Below are 21162 nucleotides of genomic sequence, written 5' to 3' on the forward strand. Positions count from 1 at the left end.
AAAAATAATTTTAACTGACAGAATATCCTGAATCACCAGATGTATAAAATAAAAGAAGGAACCTGAAACAATTGTACAACAGATGTGGAATATAAAAATCGAAACGAAAGGATTTGTCAAAATATTTATAAAACATTAATAGCTCGGAAAGATTTGAAATATCTTAAACTAACAATAAATGTCTGGCGGTAGACAAAGGAAATTCTGGAAGAAAAACAATTTAGTAAAATCAAATTTCGCCGTGGATCCTAGGGATTAGAAAAAAGGAGGCAAAACGCCTGTAATAATAAAAATGGAATACGCGGCCGGAAACTATAAAATTCAGGCAGCAATTGCACGCTGCCGATAAAAAAAAAAGAGTTACCTAAGCATTTTCGAATCTGTTATCTGGAAGCTTAGAAGGGCTAAAACCATGTAGAGGGGAGCCCATAAACATTTTCTCCTGGACCAATAGATATCGGGAACTCCTCACCAAAAATTAGAAACTAAGGGCAAAAACTCAGAAAATTAAGAAAACTGAGAGAAGGGCGACCAATAATTGTGAAGACGGAAAAGTGGAGGAATAAGCCTAACGAATAGAATTCAAATTTTGGAAAACTGAAAAATCAAGCGCTGGTTCTTCCCTTTTCCGAGGTTATAAAACCGCGGGTCCCGGCGGGACTCGCTCTCATTCTCAATCCGATTTTCGCATCACAGTATTTAGCATTGTTACCAGAGACTTAAAAGAAAGTGTTTGTGCATCTTTGTGTGGGCGGAAATAAAAAGAAGTCTCAAGGAGTCAGTCTACAGAACTTCAAGACAACAAGTAGTAAGTGTTATCATTTATTTACTCCTCACCCTCCCCCTAAAACCAAAAACGGTTCCACTAAATAGATTTTTACATTTAATTTTGAATAAATAAAAATAAAATAAAAACTGGGAAATGGTCAGGGTGCCGTTCGATTCTTATAATTTCGTTATCTGTCCTGAGTCCCCCCGACTCTCTAGTAACTCGACCCACCTTGTGAGCTGCCTTTCGTCGGGGGTTGTGATATGCCGCCAGTAAATGGTGATTATCCAAACCTTGATTCGAGCAAGGCTCCATCCGGGTGGAGGAACTTTAAGAATCTCCGGGGTGATGACGGGGAGATACGGAAGAAAGAATGAAACGAGTTGCCCTGGTATTTTTCTCGTTAATTTCATTTATCAATTTAATTATTAAAAAATAATCATTTTTAGTGGAATCACAAAACCTCAGGAGTATTAAGAAAAGTCGGGCTCGCCGTAACAAGCAGCTGCGAAATTTGAAGAATCTCCTCCAGAGTTTCTTCGTTCAGTATTTACTCGCGGCGGCGCCAGGGGAGATTAAACCCGACCCTCCCCGTAGAAGAGGAGAGAGGTCGTGGACGCCTCAACCTCCTGCTCCCCCGAATTCGCCGGCTCCTGAAGAGGTTCCCCAGGAGGCGAATAATTCCGGAGAATCGGCCCACTCTTTGAGTCCCCTTCACGTTAATGAGCCCGCAAGAGAATCCGAACCTGAGTCGGAGCAGTTCCGCCCTACGACTCCCTCCTATTCTCCGGACATTCCCGCTTATTCTCCTGGAGCTGCTCCTAGAGCATGCTCCTCTTCGATCCCGTCCCCGATACTTTATCCTGGGGAGGCAGAGGAGGTCGGCTCCTTCGCTGAAGACGATACAGTCTTCTGGCAAGAGTCTGACGGCCCGGAGCCTTCCCCTTCCCCCGCCCCGAGTGTGGAGTTCCTCGGTGAGCAAGAGGAACCTAGAGTGATCGTAGATCCTCTCCTCGAGCTCCTCCGGAGGACTTGCTCTCCGTGGACAGATCCTGTCCCCGAAAGGGCCTTCACTATAGGCCCTGATTCCTTTGATCCTGAGGAGATCAGAAGAGAGGCCAGTAGGGCATCTCCTGACCAGAACATCCTCATTTACTATCCCGGGGTGGAACACCCTTTCCCGGCTCCGATCAGGTTGATCGATCGGGTATTTCCGAGATCGTCGGCCAGGATCTCGGAAATCATCGAGATAGATTTCGAATAATTTGTTTATAAATTCTTTTTTTTTTTTTTTCTTTCTTTAATTCAATTTAAATATATTTTTATGTAAATTTATTCCAATTACTTTTGTCTGTACATCTACCTTTCCAATTAAAATATCTATTATGTTGCTCAGAATAAATTTTTCGTTTTGAAAGTTTGAAGTTTAATTACTTGATCCTTTATATCGATTGATTTTTGTTTTAAATAAAAAATGAAGAACTTAGATCTCAGTAATTGTTGAATATCCCCTTTAGATCCATTTGTTGCGAAATCACCTCCGGTTCTTTCCCTGGGAATAAGAAGAACTTTCTTTCCCTCAAAAGAACCATAAATCGCGCTAACTCAAACCTACGGTCTCTTAAATCCATTACTAGCGCTTAATACGCGTGACGCTGAACTGTGCTCGTCGCGCAAGGATCGGCTGTTACGTCATACTCCTAATCTTTCCCGCCTCCCTACCTGTTCTCGAGCCTCTACCTAAGCTCATGAAAAGAGAATAACCAATCTTGAAATTATTTTTCCACCCCTGACGTAACATACAGCTGATTTTTGGGGGCTCGTCCGGGATTTCGAGCGTGATTTTTCTCAAATGGATACTAGGGCAACATCTGACAAGGCAGAAGTAGAGAAAGCTTATAAAGCAGCCGTTGAACAATCGAGTAAATCAAAACAGACACAATCTCAGATACACACTTCGACACCCACTGTGTCTAAAAATCCGCAACCTAAACAATCTACTTCTTTACAAACCATCACTGAATGCGTATCTACTCCTTTGCCTGATATATCCGAGGTAACGGAGGGATCCACAATTAAATTAGACGATACCCGAATACCCCTGGCGCCAAAGCGATTACAAGCGTATTATAGTAAAATCGAACCTGTAGTAGAACCTAAGAAAATGGCGAATACAAATCCGTTCGCCACATTAAAATACGCGGTAGAGGCGGTTCCCTTCTTTGATGGCAAAAACATCTCCATAAATTATTTTGTGGAAGGATGTGAGGAGGCAAAGAATATGTTGCCTGCCGAAGCCGAAGAGCAGTTCACAAAAGTAATTAGAACGCGTATAACGGGTGAAGCTCGACGAACGATCCAGGGAGTAGAATTCGATTCCGTTGCACAGTTAACAAAATATTTAGAAAATATTTTCGGGCAAGATAAGAACGTTTATCAATTGCAAGGAGAATTAGGCAGGATTTACCAAAAGAATGAAGAAGATGTAATCACGTATGCCAACAGAGTGAGACTCTTAGGAAATAGAATAATGGACGTGCATAAAAGATTGATAGATGATTATGAACAACAGAAATCAGAAATACTCTAGAAAAGGATGTTTGTAAGTGTTTTATCCGAGGATTAAAGGCGAAAATAGAACAAAGAGTCAAGAGAGATTTAAATGTGCATGAAACTGTCAACGACGCTTTAAACATAGAAAGAGAGCTGCGTGAGATTACCGAAATTCGACACGGAAAACCTTCTTCCACGCTTAAGACTCCGAATACGGATCGTTCTCGAGAAACTTGCCAAATATGCCTCAAAGAAGGGCACGCTGCCTCTATTTGTAAGAAACTAGTTTCTCATTCGGGGAATTATTTTAATATTCCGAACGAAATTTTAATATGTCAAATCTGCAAAAAACGCGGGCATAGTGCCGACAAATGCCGATTATGCGAAACAAATAATCGCCGGTTTATAAATTTAATACAAGAAAATAAATTTAACTGTCAAATATGCAATAAACCGGGACATAATGCAAGAAATTGCAGATCAAATAATAATAACAGTAATAACGGTTCGAATAGGGCAATGTTGATTTGCCAATGGTGTGAAAAGTCGGGACACACCGCAAACACTTGCTGGAAAAAACAGCAAGAATCAAGAGCGGCCGAGCCTAGAACACGAGTAGCGTGTCAAATGTGCGAGGGGTTCGGTCATACGGCAAAGGAATGCCGTAGTAATGTGAGGCAAAATAACTCAAAAGGAGTAGAGAACTGCCGCTACTGCAAGAAGGATGGCCATGTGTTAGACAATTGCGAGCTGAGAATTGCTAACAACAAGAGGTGTGAAGCGATGAGTGCGGGAAACGCCAGTGGCCCCTCTAAGGTGGGTGTGCAGCAGGGGTCCGGACGGATCTCACACCCTGTAGTAGCACTTCGGAAATAAGTCAAAGAATGGAGCCTGAAATTCGGCCGGTCACCGTAAATTTAGATAGGCATACAGTGATGGGAATTTTAGCTCCGAGCAACATCGATGTTGCTGGAGTGGGGAACCACGCACACACGCCAGCGTCCTGTCGGTGAGCGCGCTTCGTTCGGCTTCGCTCGGCTTTCAGAAGAGGACAGATATATATATATGTTCCGTCTTCGTCGTACCGAGGCAGCTACGATTCGTAGGCGACGAGTCGTAGCCTTCGAGTTACGGTGACTAAGACGAGTGCTCGCATCGTGCGAGCCGCGTGAATCGCGGGCACCAAGATGCATGTTTTTTTACAGGATGTATGTTAGAATATGATGTGGTCTTCCGCACTACTCAGAAGGTGCCACTTACAGTGCGTTAGGTTTTTTAATGTGGACCTTCGCCAGTAGCCATATCATACCACATTTCTGAATTGTCCAACACGCAAAGTGTCCGACAAACTTAATATTAAATTGTTAATAAACTGTCTAACACGCAAAGTGTCCGACAGAATGCGTATACTATATGTAGGAAGGATAATTTTTTACGGGAGTAAATGAAAAAGAAGAGCGGCAATATTATTTAAATTTTTTTTTATTAATTAAAAAAAAATTGCTAAATTTTTTGGCCGCCCCGGCCTCGCATGCCGCCCCGGCCTCGCATGCCGCCTCGGTCTCGCATGCCGCCTTGGCCTCTCCAAAAAGTTCCTCGCGAACGTCCGCCCGCGTAACTTCTTTTTCGTTTTTCTAAAATGTATAAATAAAAAAATAAGTATATACTAAATATAAATAATAAATATGAATTTAAATATTGTTATTACTTTGCTGCTTTTGCGGCTGCTGCTCCGGCTGCGACTGCGGCTGCGGCTATTGTTGCAGTTGGTCCTGCAACTACTTATGCTGGTCTAAAAGAGCAGTTATCTGACGCACTACCTCTACGAGTTGCTCTAATGCACTATTTTCTAAAAATAAAAAAAGTATTAATTTTACAATATTTTTGAAAACTTGAAACTAGATAATAAATTACAAAAAAAATAACAATTATGTATATTACTTACGAGGATTTTCGCTCATCTTTACTCGCTTTCAGACGTCTACTGCTCGTTTATAACTTTGTAAGCGATTATATACAATACATTTGTTTTGCCCTAAGCTACGAGCGCTTCGTGACCGCGAGCAGAAACGATAAATAAAAAATTATTATATATACTGAAAGTACTTCTACAGTTAAATTAGTATATATTGACAGTTTATTTGCTCAGTTGTAATAGTTTTTGTGAGAAATAATTATTACAGAAAGCTGCAACAGATTGTAAGTCTTTTCAATTTATTTTTTATTTCTTCGTATCTAATATTTATAATTTATAAAACATTAAAATTGTGCGATTTATTGAAAAAGAAAGTTAAGCGAAGCTTTGTTGAAGCTTGGCTTTCTGATGATCGCTATAAATCTTGGATACGAAAAGTTCTTTCAGATGATAGTTTATATCATTGTATTATTTGTAAAAAGGATTTTTCGTGCAATACATGTGTATCACGACATGCGGATTCTGCGTGTCATAATGAGAAAATTAAAAAAACCGATTTTGAAACAAATAATGACGCAAACGAGAAAAATATTAGTTACGGGGCACGGCAAACATTCCGACAACAATGGTTAGATATTGAAATATTTAAACCATGGTTGCGCGAAGTATCACATAATAAAAAATTATGTTTTTGTACATTTTGTGAAATATATATGGCGGCTAAATTATCGAATATTTATCGTCATGCAGAATCCGAAGTACATATTATTAACAATGAAAATAGAAAAAAACAGATATAAATGATATGTGTGACAAAAATATGAACGTGGAATCACTTGTGCCGTTTGATGATGAAAAGAAGGCAGCAGAAATTCGATATGCTACATTTATTGCTGAAAAAAATATTTTATTCGAAACGGCACAAGATATTCTAACATTGTTTAAAGAAATAGGAAAAGATTTTAAAATAATAAAAGGCATGACAATGAATCGAAAAAAATGTATAGGAATTATTTCCAACGTTTTATGTCCGATAGAAACAAATCGTGTAGTTGACATATTACAAAATAATAAATTTTCAATTTTTGTAGATGAAACATCAGACATTTCGAATCAGAAATGGATGACGTTTCTTGTGCGGTATGTTGATCCTGAAACGTTAGATAGTCGTTCGCAATTAGTAAAATTAATAAATATTGACGCAAAAAATAGTAGCGCGGAAAAATTATTTGATGCATTTTTAAATGAAATGTGGAAATTGCAAATTCCATTTCAAAATATAATTGCTATGTCATGCGACAATGCACATGTTATGGTGGGCAAATATTCATCTTTTAAAACAAAACTTCAAAAGTTTTGTCATAAATTATTAACATTTTCATGCCCGTGCCATTCCGCAGCTTTAATTGCACATAATGCATGTAGTAAAATTCCAGAACATTGCGAAGAATTTGTTAAAAAAGTAGCAACTTTTATCAACAGTAGTCCGAAACGTTCGGCTATTTTTGAAGAATTTGCTATAAGTTTTCAGGAAACAAACCGCAAAATTTTAAAGTTGTCAAATACACGATGGCTTTCTCGGTATTCAAGTATTCAACGACTTCTTGAGTACTGGAATACTCTATTTCTGTTTTTAACTGAAATAGTAGTAAATAGAAAAACAAAATCTGGAAAATATATACTTTCTATAATGCAAAAACCTGATACAAAAGCTTACCTATTATTTTTAAAACATATTTTGTATCATTCTAATTCTTTCAATCTCTTTTTCCAAAGCCTAGAAACAAAAATCCAAGTATTAAACAGAAAATCTTTAGAATTTTTATGTGGCATTTGTAGAAATTTCTTAAAACCTGAGCTATTAAGCAGTTTAAAAGAAATTGATATGCCAGAGTTTGATAAAACAGAAAATCAAATTTCAATAAATGAAATATATTTAGGAGAAGAATGTCGAATATATCTAAATAATTTAATTACGGAAGGACATGCAGACGTTGTTGCAAATACTCGACGAGATTGTTTGCAATTTTACGTAACAGCTGCACAAGACATTTGCAAAAGGCTGCCAATACGTGATGCCTTTTTATCAAAATTAAAAGTTTTTGAATTTAATACGGCTTTACGCGATAGTAATAGAGAAAGTTCATTTCGTGATGTCTCTTATATGGTGAGCACCTTTGGAGGCTTTGATGAAAAAGATTTGATGAAAGAGTGGTTTGCATTATACAAAGATTTTTCAGAATCAGATAAAGATTTGTTAGCAATATTAGAGTTTGATGAATTGTGGAAAATAATTTTAAAAAGTCATCGATATCCTAATTTGAAGTCTGTCATGAATGCTGTTAGATCATTGCCAAATTCAAATGCCGATTCCGAAAGAATTTTTTCTATTTTACCAGATATAAAAACTAAAAAACGAAACAAACTTACACCTGCAAACGTAAATGCTTTATGCGTGTTTAAGTCAGCATTAAAAGCGAGAAAGGAAACCGCTTTAAATATTAACATCAATGAAGAGCATTTATCTTTAATGTCAATAGACAAATTATATTCTACATGTCATAAAAAACAAGAAAGTCATCTAACATTATATACTGCAGATGATTGTGACATGGCTGGTCCTTCCTCGTCTACAATGCTATAAATAATTTATTTATGAAAAAAAGAAGTTTAATAATTATCAATTCAATATTAAGTTTGTCGGACACTTTGCGTGTTGGGCAGTTTATTTATTATTAATTTAAAATTAAATTTGTCGGACACTTTGCGTGTTGGACAGTTTATTTATTATCAATTTAAAATTAAATTTGTCGGACACTTTGCGTGTTGGACAGTTTTTTTTTTTATCAATTCAATATTAAGTTTGTCGGACACTTTGTGTGTTGGACAGTTTATTTATTATCAATTTAAAATTAAATTTGTCGGACACTTTGCGTGTTGGACAGTTTATTTATTAACAATTTAATATTAAGTTTGTCGGACACTTTGCGTGTTGGACAGTTTATTTATTAACAATTTAATATTAAGTTTGTCGGATACTTTGCGTGTCGGACAGTTTATTTATTATCAATTTAAAATTAAATTTGTCGGACACTTTGCGTGTTGAACAGTTTATTTATTATCAATTTAAAATTAAATTTGTCGGATACTTTGCGTATTGGACAGTTTTGTCGGACACTTTGCGTGTTGGACAGTTTTTTTTTATCAATTTAATATTAAGTTTGTCGGACACTTTGCGTGTTGGACAGTTTATTTATTAACAATTTAATATTAAGTTTGTCGGACACTTTGCGTGTTGGACAATTCAGAAATGTGGTATGATATGGCTACTGGCGAAGGTCCACATTAAAAAACCTAACGCACTGTATGTGGCACCTCCTGGGTAGTGCGGAAGACCACATCATATTCTAACATACAGCCTGTAAAAAACCATGCATCTTGGTGCCCGCGATTCACGCGGCTCGCACGATGCGAGCACTCGTCTTAGTCACCGTAACTCGAAAGCTACGACTCGTCGCCTACGAATCGTAGCTGCCTCGGTGAGACGAAGACGGAACATATATATATCTGTCCTCTTCTGAAAGCCGAGCGAAGCGCGCTCACCGACAGGATGCCGGCGTGTGTGCGTGATCCCCCACTCCAGCAACATCGATGTTGCTCGGAGCTAAAATTCCCATCACTGTAGGCATAGCCATGTACCCACGATACAAGTGAAATTAAATAACCAAAATCAAAACGCGACTTTTATGTTAGATACAGGTTCAGGCCCGAATATAATTAAAGAAAATTTAATTTCAGATAAATTAAAAATTGATTACGGAAATATTTTGAGATTGAACGGAATAAATGATTATCCGGTGTATACTCTCGGAAGAGTAATAATGCCGTTATTTTAAAAACAAGTAATTTTTCACATTGTATCAAAAGATTTTCCTATTTCTCAAGCCGGAATATTAGGTAACGATTTTTTCAAACAAACAAATTCGCGAATAGACTATGCTGAAGGACATTTAAAAATATCGGGAGAAAGAATTTCATTTTCTACCCCCGAAACAATTACCGTACCACCGCAGGCCGAATCTCTATTCTTTGTACGCATTTCTAATCCGGAGATAGAAGTCGGATATGTACCGCGAATGAAAGTCATCCACGGCATTTATCTGGGAGATACCGTCGCTACAAATAAAGACGGAAAAGCTTACCTGAATATAATTAGTACACTGAACGAACCTATCGAAGTTCAGGTACCGACAATACAGCTGCAACCGTTAAGCGAGATGCAGTTAGAAAACATCGATGGGGACGATGAAGAATGGCAGACCGTTGCAAAGTCACGAGACTCCGAGGTTAAGGAAACCCATGACGAAGTAAATCATGACAGCAACAGACACTGTCATCAGAACCTCTTCGATGGAAAACTTCTTAAAGACCAAATCCAGAGAAAAACTAAAGAGAGAGAAAGGAATAAAATAAAAACTACACAGGAGAAGGATGCAAAGACATCGCCTGGTAGAAAATCAAATATAATTAATAATGGGGGAAATTTCCAAACCCCGTCCAAAGATAAAGAATGTATAAATTTAATTACCCAGGAGAAGGATGCCAAGACATCGCCGGGAAATAAAACAAATAATGAGGTAAATTTCCAAGCCTCACAAAAAGAATCGAAATTTTCCAAAGATTCTACTCCTGTCAATCACGAAGAGGGAAATTTCCAAACCTCACTACGTGACCAGACCTCCGAACTTAAAAAAGATCCTTTGAAAACAATTAAAGAATTAAAATTTCCGCGAGTCAGAGAACCCGGAAATAATGAAATAATTCCCTCTCACATTACCTTCGAAGAATTAACGGAGAAGTTACATTTATACGATAAATGTAAAATTAATAATAATAAAAATAAAATTATAATTAACAAACCGTCTTCAAGAATCTCAACCTCCATGGAAAAACAATCACAACAAATAATAGAAGAATCTACGACTTATCGTCCAGACCAAGGAAGAAGAAAAGATAGAATAAGCGCGCAATGCTTAGCAATAATCAATGAGCGGGAAAATAAGCGCTTTTCTGAAATAATGGAATTACTGCGTTTAGAGCATGTAAGCGTTAACGAAAAGGAAAATGTAACGGATCTCATTAGAAGGAGCCAGGACAGATTTCACATACCCGGAGAAAAACTGACCTTCACTCAGGTACTGCAGCATCAGATACCCACAACAGATGACCAACCGATTAACACCCGGCAGTATCGGTTCCCACAAAAACATAAAGAGGAAATAAATAAACAAGTGGACGAACTGTTGAAAGGAGGGATAGTAAAACCTTCACAGTCGCCGTATAATACACCCATATGGATCGTGCCAAAGAAGGACGATTCACAAGGAAATAAACGATGGAGAATGGTGTTGGATTTCAGAAGCCTCAATGAAAAAACAATTGGAGACGCTTATCCATTACCTAACATCGTTGATATATTGGATCAATTAGGCGGTGCTAAATATTTCTCCGTCTGTGATCTAGCTTCCGGATTTCATCAGATAAAAATGGATCCGAAGGATAGCCATAAAACGGCTTTCACAACTCCGTTCGGGCACTATGAATTTGAAAGAATACCCTTCGGATTAAAAAACGCGCCTGCAACTTTCCAAAGATTAATGGATCTCGTATTAACAGGATTGCAGGGGCGCGAATTATTTGTGTATATGGATGACATAGTCATATATGCAAAAACATTAGAAGAACATGAAAGGAAATTCAATTTATTAATACAGCGGTTACGGGAAGCGAACCTGAAATTACAGCCAGATAAGTGTAAATTTTTGAAATCAAAAGTAACTTATCTCGGCCATGTAATTAGCAAAGACGGCGTAACTCCGGATCCGAAAAAGCTGGAGGCTGTCAAGTCATTTCCACGACCAAAAACGCCTAAAAATATTAAACAATTTTTAGGTTTGGCTGGATACTACCGGAAGTTCATACCAAGCTTCTCAAAATTAGCTAAATCATTAACCGCATTATTAAAAAATGACGCAGCATTCGAATGGACTCCAAGTCAGGAGGAAGCATTCGAATCACTAAAACAAAAATTATGTGAAGAGCCTGTATTGCAATACCCAGATTTCTCACAACCATTTATACTAACTACGGACGCCTCAGGATTTACAGTAGGAGGAATTTTATCCCAAGGAAAAATTAACAAAGCTCAACCGGTGGCATATGCATTTCGCACACTAACAGACAACGAAGTAAAGTATGATACATATGAAAAAGAAGCATTAGCTATCGTATACTGCGTTAAGCATTTTCGGCCATACTTATACGGCCGGAAATTTACCTTAGTTACGGATCACAAACCGTTGCTCTGGTTTAAGCATGCTCAAGATGCTAATATGCGCATACTTCGGTGGCGATTAAAATTAGCAGAGTATGACTACGACGTAGTATATAAAGCCGAGAAAACTAATGTAAATGCGGATGCATTGTCTAGAAATCCAGTAGAAGAAATACCGTGTAACATAATTAATCCTGCAAAGAAATTAAACCCGAACAATCCTAAGGACGCCGAACTAATTGCACAATTGCTGGAGGAGTCAGATAATGACAGCGAAGAGGACGATGACTATAAATTATATCTGTCTGATGAAGAAGAAATAGACAATGTATCAGTTAAAAATGACTCAGTACCTTTTACAGATCAAGAATTAAATGAGCCATCACAGGAAATTGTGGAACAGGCATTAATTCATGATCCACCGACGGAACGTAGAATCCAGACACGAAGCCAAACAGCAAAAAAAGAAAGAATGGAACAATTAAAAGAAAATACAATTAAAAAGGAAAACGAACAAATAGAAGAACTTGAAATTCAAAAGAAGGACCTCGACGAAGAAAAAGAGAGTGACGATGGAAGCGATAGCGAAAGTGAAACAGATGAAAATAAAAATTTACCTGTTATTACCGATATACAAGATATACATAATAATATAATCGAAACACGCGATTTATTATTTTTACGAAAGGACAATATCACATACTTTACAGACACCGAAGGAAATCCATTAGATTCCGGTTCACAAAAGTTATTTGAAAGAAACGAACTTCCACAAATTAAAACACTTACTTTAGGAGAAGCGCAACCGATAAAATACAAAAAATATTATCATGTAATCTTACCAATCAGCGAAGGGGTCCGGGAAAGACCAACTTTAACTTTACAACACATAACCACAGCAATAAAAAATTTACGAACAATCACCGACGAACTAAACTTACAAACGATTAGTATTGCAAAAACCGACTTAATAAACAATGTACCTTGGCATGAAATTAAAAACCTACTACATATAATCTTTCTAAACTTACCGATAAAATTAATAATTTGTAATGAGTCAATAAAATATCCTCCCAGAGATCTCCAATCGTCAATAATCGGAGAAATGCATTGTTCACCAACGGGAGGACATCGTGGTGTGAATAAAACATATAACAGGATTAAACATAAATATTATTGGGAAAATTTAAAACAGGAAGTACAATTATATATCCAACAATGCTTACAGTGTCAGCTAAAAAAATTAGTTAGGGTAAAAACAAAGCAACCTATGTTAATAACTGACACACCGGAAACGTCCTTCGATAAAATTGCCATGAATATTGTGGGACCTCTGCCGAAAACTGACAGAGGAAACGAATATATCTTGACCATGCAGAATCAGTTAACAAAATTCTGCATGGGTATACCGTTACAAAACCAAACATCTGAAACAATAGCTGAAGTATTCGTAGACAGATTTATCTGCGTATTGGAGGCTCCAAAAGCAATCTTAACCGATCAAGGAAGGAATTTTATAAGCGAATTAATCAAAAAAGTTGCAAAAATATTTAGGATTCGAAAATTCAGAACTACGGCATTCCACTCGCAATCAAACGGATCTTTAGAAAGGTCTCACCATGCTTTTGGCGAATATTTAAAACAGTACGCCAACGAACAAAAAGAATGGGATAAGTGGGTTGGACTTGCCATGTTTAATTACAATACATGTGTACACGAAGCAACAAAACATACACCGTATGAGCTGGTATTCGGAAAAATAGCTAGGGTACCGACGGACGAATCTCTAAGTCCGGAAGAAAAGCTAGCAAGTTACGACGATTATTTAATAGGGCTCGCCACACAATTACATAGTCTACAGACAAACGCTTTCAAAAATGTAACCGAAGCAAAAGAAAAATCTAAAAAACATTATGACAAAAAAATTAACCCGAAAATCTTCAAGCCTGGAGATTATGTATTCTTACTGAAAGGACCGAAACCAGGAAAATTCGGTAATCAATACACTGGACCACACGAAGTTTTAGAAATTTTAAACAGGAACAATGTGAGGATAAGAATTAAGAAAAAACACAAAGGTTGTACACCCGAATAGGCTACGTGTATCATATATTAAAACGAATGAATAAAAATAAAATTATATTTTCAGATGGATTCAAGATTAAAATGGATTATGGCCGTGCTCGTCCTCGCGAATATAACCACGATAAACGGAATAATTGGCTACGATTGTGGATCTGCGAATTTAAATGTCACAATTTTATCGTTATTAGACGTCGAAAATTGCAACATACCCTTAACACAACCCCAGATAGACCGAACTTATATACAATTGCTACAATTATCTAAATTCGAAGCATTACAAGTAACACAGTGTAAAGTATCTATAAACCGACACGTATATCATTGCGGCATGCATTCACATATTTCAACCGTAGCTAATGGACAAGCGGAATATGTTTTTGAAACACAGCAGACCAATGCAAAAAGATGCATGCGACCGGGTCATTTTCGTTCTCAACTTACAACCATATCTATGGACTGAAAGTAAATCAAACTATAATGCGACCGGTTACGCTCGCAGGATCTGCCAGTACTGACGGATATTGCACCGGCAGTTATTATTCGGATCCTTACGGCAGCTGGCATAATGTTGTTGTACAAGCCGTAATAACAATTACATTAATTACTCACCAAGCCACCGTTAATTTAGAAGCTAATCAAATCCGTCTACAATCGGGAACCGTATGTACTTACACCGATAATACTTGCATCGATATCGACGGAGGATATACCTTTTGGCAAACACTGCCGACTGATTATTGTAAATTTAACAATTATGACATTTTGTATGATGGATATGCGAACCGAATGCTTGATACGATGTATGAAAAGCCACAAATAGTATACTCCCTATCCACCAAAGATATAACATTTGCATTAACAAAAACAGGGGAGGAACCGTTATGCGGATATACTCTAACAAAAACCGAACACCCAAAATTACTTATTCTAGAAACAACAAAGGGCGATTTATTTGCACAGAAAAGACCATTATCGGTCGAAAATTTAGATATATTCACCTATGTAAATTCAAAATTCGTATATGTTGAAAAACATATTCGGTCACAGATGAACTCACTGTATCGAGACGTATTAAAACAACGTTGTAATTTAGAACACCAAGTATTAAAAAACGCCTTAAGTATCGCAGTTAACTCACCTGACGAATTCGCATACCAAATTATGAAAGGACCCGGTTATATGGCTGTAATTTCTGGAGAGGTTGTACATATAATAAAATGTACTCCGGTAGACGTAAAAATTCACCACATTAAAGAATGCTATTCCGAGTTACCGGTATTGAAAAATAATGAAATATATTTCTTATCTCCACGAACACACATATTAACAAAAACCGGAACACAAATTTCATGCAATCGAGTAATTCCACCTATGTATTATTTAAATGATGGATGGTATCGAATGATACCTACGCCTGAACGAACTTTACCTCCCACCACCATCAAACCGATGACCAAACCAACGTGGCATTATACAAATCCAGGATCGCTTGCGGCAAGCGGAATTTACAGCGAAAAGGATCTTGAACATTTAAGAGATCACATAATGTTTCCCGCGGAACGACTTGCGTTACTAAATACGGTAGCAAGGGGAGTAATGGGGGAGCCTACAACTGTTCACGGAGGCCTGATTTCGAATCTAATGGACGAAGCATCAATAGAAAAGGTAGCAACCTCTGCATGAAATAAAATGTGGAGTAAATTTTTGATTTTTGGAAATATTAGCGCCGGAATGTTAGGAATATTCCTATGCATTCGCGGAGTCAAATTAATTCTCGACACTCTAGTTCATGGATACGCTTTACATACTGTATATGGATGGTCATTGTACTTAATCGGAGCCATCTGGGATTCTTTAACTCAACTTTTATTACATTTGGGAGAAAAGAGGCGCAGGTACGAAAAACCCAGTGCACCCAAAATGCCTGAACAAGGAAACGAAAAACAGATGCAAAATGAACCACCTACCGACGAAGGATCCGAAGCGAAACTCAACGCCGAACCAGAGCGACACTATCCACTTTTACCCGACCGAGAGAATGCATCTTACTCTCTTCAATTGCGACATTAAGAAAAAAAAATAATAAATAATTTTTTTTTATAAATAAATAAATCACAAATCCAGCTATATCACCACGTGTATTTCCATACACGCAACAGTTTTCTTTTCATTATGACTACATTTACCTCGTGTATTTCCGTACACGCATATATGTATATATATATATATATATATATATATATATATATATATATATATATATATATATGTCTCAAACAGTTTTATAACCATAATTGAAATCCTTTTTTCACTCTTAAAAAAAAAATCATTTGATTTTAGAATAGAAGAAAAAAGTTAAGAAAAGAAGAGTTTTTTTTTTTTTTAAAGAAAAGGGAATAAAAGAAGATGGCCACCATCGAGAGCATCGACACACACCAGCTGACCCGATCTCCGCTGGAGGTCCAAGTTTTGGAGGTGGAATCGCCGACCCTCTTTTGGGTCAAAATCAAAAACGGAGAGGGGGGGATAAACGAACTCCTCCAATTTCTGACGATCCGGATGAACAGGATCGGAAAAAACCTGACCCTGGCGCCGGATCAAGTAGAGGTCGGGACATTAGTGGCGGTCAAGGAGAAGAGGCGGTGGCAAAGGGGGATCGTGGTCGAAGTAGCATCGCACACTGACGTCACGATCCACCTACGCGACTGGAGGCGAAAAATTCACCGCCGAAAATTCGACTGCTGCTGCCTGGAAGAACGTTTTATGGAGCAGCGATGGCAGGCGATTCCGTGCGGGACATATAACATAAAGTCCATCGAACCATCAGGATGGCAAGAGAGGGACATCGCCCTCACGAAAGCCCTCATCGAAAAACAATGGGGGCAAATATCTATTCGCCGGCCCTCCTGGGGGGAATTCGCTGAGGTGGATTTTTCCATCCGAAGGAAAGGCGACCACCAGGAGCGGAACTTGGCGAACGCGTTAGAATCGACCGGAGCAGCCCTTAAGAGCACCAGGGTGGTGCTGAATTATAAAGCAGGGCCCAACAACGTGGAGCAGTGGGTCAGCTTGAACCAACTACGCCAACCAGGGCGAAAATAATTATAATCCGTATAGCTCATAGCATAACCGATAGAGAATTAAGCTTTTTATTACATATACATATATATATATATACACATATTATTACATATCACGTAATTACTTTAATTTTTTTTTTATTATCCTAATTTTAAGAAATATGTTTTTTCCTTTATATACATAACTATTAGTGTTATTATATAAACATACCCACCTATACGTTTTAACCATTTTGATTTTAAGTATGATTTCTTTATATATATATATATATATATATACCACTTATATCTACACCACTTATATACATATTATTGCCAAATATATACTTTTATACACCCATTCAAAAATTTTGCAATAACTCTCCTTTAGAATAAAATAACCCCAAGACCGAGTAGCTTAAGTAAGGCATAAATTAATTAAGTTGAATATTAAATCAAAAAAATATAAATAAAAGAAAAGAAAACAAAAGGAAATGCACATATATGCACGAGTGCAAACAAATAGATAGATGAAAATTAGAGTTGTAAGAATTTCCACATAATAAGCGACCGCAGAAAAAAAAACAAACAGTATCGCCATTCAAGGAGAATGGTGGAAATAAGCCCGTGGTAGTATGGTACTACGAGAGGGATGTGAATGAACTATGCTCACTAAAATGCTCAGCAAAACAAACCCGAGATATCTGCTTACTAAGAGCAGGTCAAAGAAAACGGGACTCAATTGTGTAGGCAATAAAATTGCCGCATGACCCCACTCGATTTCGAACGGTCTGTTTAGCAGGCCCGTTCACTTAAAAAACGTTTCACCTTTCGAGCCATAAACAACTCCGTGAACATGTGCAAAAAATAAAAATTCACCAAATGTGACCTGCAGTCGTCTTATGAATGTGAAAATAATTACCAAAAATATTAAACTCAAAGATTAAAATTAGAAAATATTGCACTCATATATATGTGGCGGATCCCTCCGACGCTACACGTCGGATGACGCCACCTCACACATTACCGACCATACGAAGAAGAAAGCAAATTCTAATCCCGCGGCCTCTCTTCTAATAATCATCTACTCCATGAACGGACTTTGTCTCGGGACTTCCCCGGCTAATCTTCCGGAACTCTCCCGATTTACTTTTTTTATACAATAGCTCTGTAGGCTCGTTGCGTCAGTCGAGCCCTCAGAGTCCTTCCGAGTTTCATAGCGAGCACATCGCTGAGCTGTCGTCTTCCACGACACTCTGTATCTTATACTCCATTTGTTCAACCGCGTTCCAGTTTGTGCATCGAGTGCATACGTGCGAAATACTCTGCGTATTTAAGCCTGGCCAGGCCTTTTGCGAATCACAAATTGCGAACTGCGAACCACGAATTGCGAACCGCAAGCTGCGAACTGCGAGTTCCTTGCGTCTGCTGCCGACAGCATTCATCCGCCGTTGCGGAATACAGAAAAGTGAAACGCGGTCTATACCGACCCGCTTTTATTTCCTCAAATGAGAGGATCGCTTCTTTTTATAATTTGTATCTTGCTTTTCATTGTTTTTATTATCGCTTGTTATTTTCTTTATTTGTTCGTTAAATATATTTGATTTTTGTTTATAAATTATCTAGTGTTTGCCTTTCTGTTTTAAATTGTGACCCCCTTATTCTGCGCGACTTGTAGCGCCGGCTGGACACCGTCAACGTCCACATTGGTGACCCCGACGTGATAATAAACGTCACTTTTCTGCACTCCTTGATTTTGATCCCTCTGATCGGGCGATCACAATCAGGGTACGCAGCTTTGCGAAACTTTGGCATTACGTAGCCATATCCTTGACATAAAGGCAATCACTCCTTCTGTATATTGTGCTTTTATCGATTTAACGAATCCTCGACCGCGTGTTGAGACATCCTTCGAATTCGGTACTGTTATCGCGAGATTTTTATCATCAAGGAACCTATTCTTATTTTACATATTTTTGCTTTCGCGAAATCGTTTGACAAACCGCGATCACGACCGTTGAAAACGATTCCTTGAATTCTGAATTACTGCTGCTTTTCAATTTGAATAAAGTGACTAATTGTGCAAGTCCATGGTCTTTGGAAATGGATCCTTAGTTTTCGGGTCATTATTTGATTTTCTATTCTCTTTTATTAATTCTTGGGTCCTTTACGAGTTGCATCATTAGCAATACGATATTTTCTTTGTTGATCGCATTTCATTATTATCATTTGATATCGGGTGACTTTTGGTACGGCGTTATCACTTCCTGTGACTTGAAGCACGGTTTCTTTGTCTTCCTGACTTTTGTCTTGTTGCGTCAGCCTTCGCTGACTCAGGCAGTTACAGATACGGGTTCGGTTCCGTCGCGCCTGATAACTGACACTGTCGATAGCTCGATAGTTGGTCAGAAACCAAAGAAGAAAAGGAAAAGGATGTCTAATCCGCCGGTATTAACTCCTCAAGTTTCGCCAAACAGTACGAACGATCAAACAGGTCACAGGAAAGTACCGCCACGCCATTACCTACTAAAAATATGGCAATGCAATCAGTATCCGGCAGCCATATGGCTGCTGCCGACGAATCTACTGATACTATCAAAAATTGCAAGTTGCCACCTTTCTGGAAGGAGAATCCGGAGCTCTGGTTTTTCCAGGTTGAGTCTGCTTTCCAGATCAACCGCGTCACAAACGACGACTTTAAATACCACATGGTGGTTTCCAAATTGGACTCCGACTCCCTCCAGGAAGTGGCAGACATCATTAAGTCTCCGCCGCGAGAACGTAAATATGCGGGCCTCAAGAAGGCCATCCTTGATCGATTCATGGACTCAGCGGATCGACAAATGAGGAAGCTGCTCACTCAATTAGAGCTGGGTGATCGTAAACCCTCGCAACTACTCCGTCGCATGCGATCCCTCGCGGACAATCGCGCTTCGGAAGATGTCCTTCACGTCAAGTGGATGGACCTGCTGCCTTCTAGTGCGCAGCGTTTGTTGCGATTTTTCAAAACTTCATCGCTGGATGAGCTTGCGGCCGCGGCAGATGAGCTCCTTGAGGACAATACAAATCCTACGGTCTTAGCCGTAGCCTCAAATAAAGTACCGGCTGAGACTAATCTCGGCCTTCCTGCCTGCTCCATGGATCCTTCGATCCAAGCCTCCCTTCTGGCTCTGCAAACGTCTATGTCACAGCTCATCGGACTCAATCGCGACCTTCTCAATCAAATGAAGGCATTAACGACATTCAATCGCGACCGTCGCACCCGCGAACGCTCTTTATCTCAATCTCGGTCACGTCTGCGCTTCCGCAAAACTCCTTCTGACATTTGTCGCTATCATCAGCGATGGGGACCCATGGCTTTACGTTGCATTCAGCCATGCAAATTTGTCCAGAAGGCTACCCCTTCAACCGCGTCGGGAAACTAATAGCGCCAACGCACGTTCAGGCGGCTATCGTTGGCCTTCCCAACTCGGAAAAACGCCTAATCGTTTTTGATCGAGCTTTGGGAATTGAATTTTTAATTGACTCCGGCTCTTCTATCTCGCTATTACCACGCGGCGAGGCTAACGTCAAACCAAATCCCAAACTCACGCTCTTTGCGGCTAATTCGACACGAATAAAGACTTACGGTCAACAGAATCTCACCGTCAGTCTTTCTCTCAGACGGGATTTTAAATGGAATTTCGTTATTGCTGATATCACCACAGCCATTTTGGGAGCAGACTTCCTCGCGCGTTATGGTCTTCTCATAGACCTTAAAAATAAGAAACTGATCGACTCCAAGACAAGCGTGTCTACTGTTGGTTTTTGTAAGACGGTGCGAGATTATAATATCTCACACGTTGAGAAACGCCCTATTCCGGAGGGACCTTTCAAAGACAGCTACGACAGATTACTTCAGGAATATGCGGACCTCGATTCATCAACAGCATTAACATTTACTGACAACCCAACTGCTGTTCGCCATCATATCACCACACAAGGACCTCCAACTTACGAACGACCTCGTCGCCTCATCGGTGATCGGCTCAACGCAGCAAAAAGAGAATTCAACAATCTACTGGATAAAGGCGTCATTCGTCCATCATCGAGTCAATGGGCCAGTCCACTACACCTTGTCTCCAAACCCCTGGGTGGTTGGAGAGTCACAGGTGATTATAGACGCCTCAACGCCCAAACAATTCCGGACCGTTACCCGCTACCTATCATCGAGGATCTATTGCAAGACTGTGAGAGAAACAAAGTCTTCAGCACAATAGATCTGCAAAAGGCATACTATCAAGTGCCGGTAGCAACGGAAGACATCGAGAAGACAGCCGTCACAACTCCTTTCGGCCTTTTTGAATTTCTTGGCATGCCCATGGGACTTCGCAACGCTTCTCAGACATTCCAGAGGGTTATGAACAATCTTCTACGAGAACTGCCTTTCGTCAGGAGCTATTTGGAT

At 38.9% G+C, this 21162-nt stretch overlaps 3 protein-coding genes across 3 annotated transcripts in view; 2 read left to right on the top strand and 1 right to left on the bottom strand.

Moving 5' to 3' along the window:
- LOC139110388 (uncharacterized) overlaps positions 1–21162 on the bottom strand; it is a 243124-nt gene that overhangs the window by 48595 nt on the left and 173367 nt on the right. The window lies entirely within an intron of this gene.
- On the top strand, positions 3842–4198 carry LOC139110458 (uncharacterized). The gene has a single exon (XM_070670266.1). The coding sequence runs from the start codon at positions 3842–3844 to the stop codon at positions 4196–4198; it is 357 nt and encodes a 118-aa protein (XP_070526367.1).
- Positions 6058–7881, top strand: LOC139110459 (zinc finger protein 862-like). Its single transcript, XM_070670267.1, has one exon. It carries the CDS (start codon positions 6058–6060, stop codon positions 7879–7881), a length of 1824 nt encoding a protein of 607 aa, XP_070526368.1.

Source organism: Cardiocondyla obscurior, linkage group LG20 (genome assembly GCF_019399895.1).
Source record: "Cardiocondyla obscurior isolate alpha-2009 linkage group LG20, Cobs3.1, whole genome shotgun sequence".
Lineage (NCBI taxonomy): Eukaryota > Metazoa > Arthropoda > Insecta > Hymenoptera > Formicidae > Cardiocondyla > Cardiocondyla obscurior.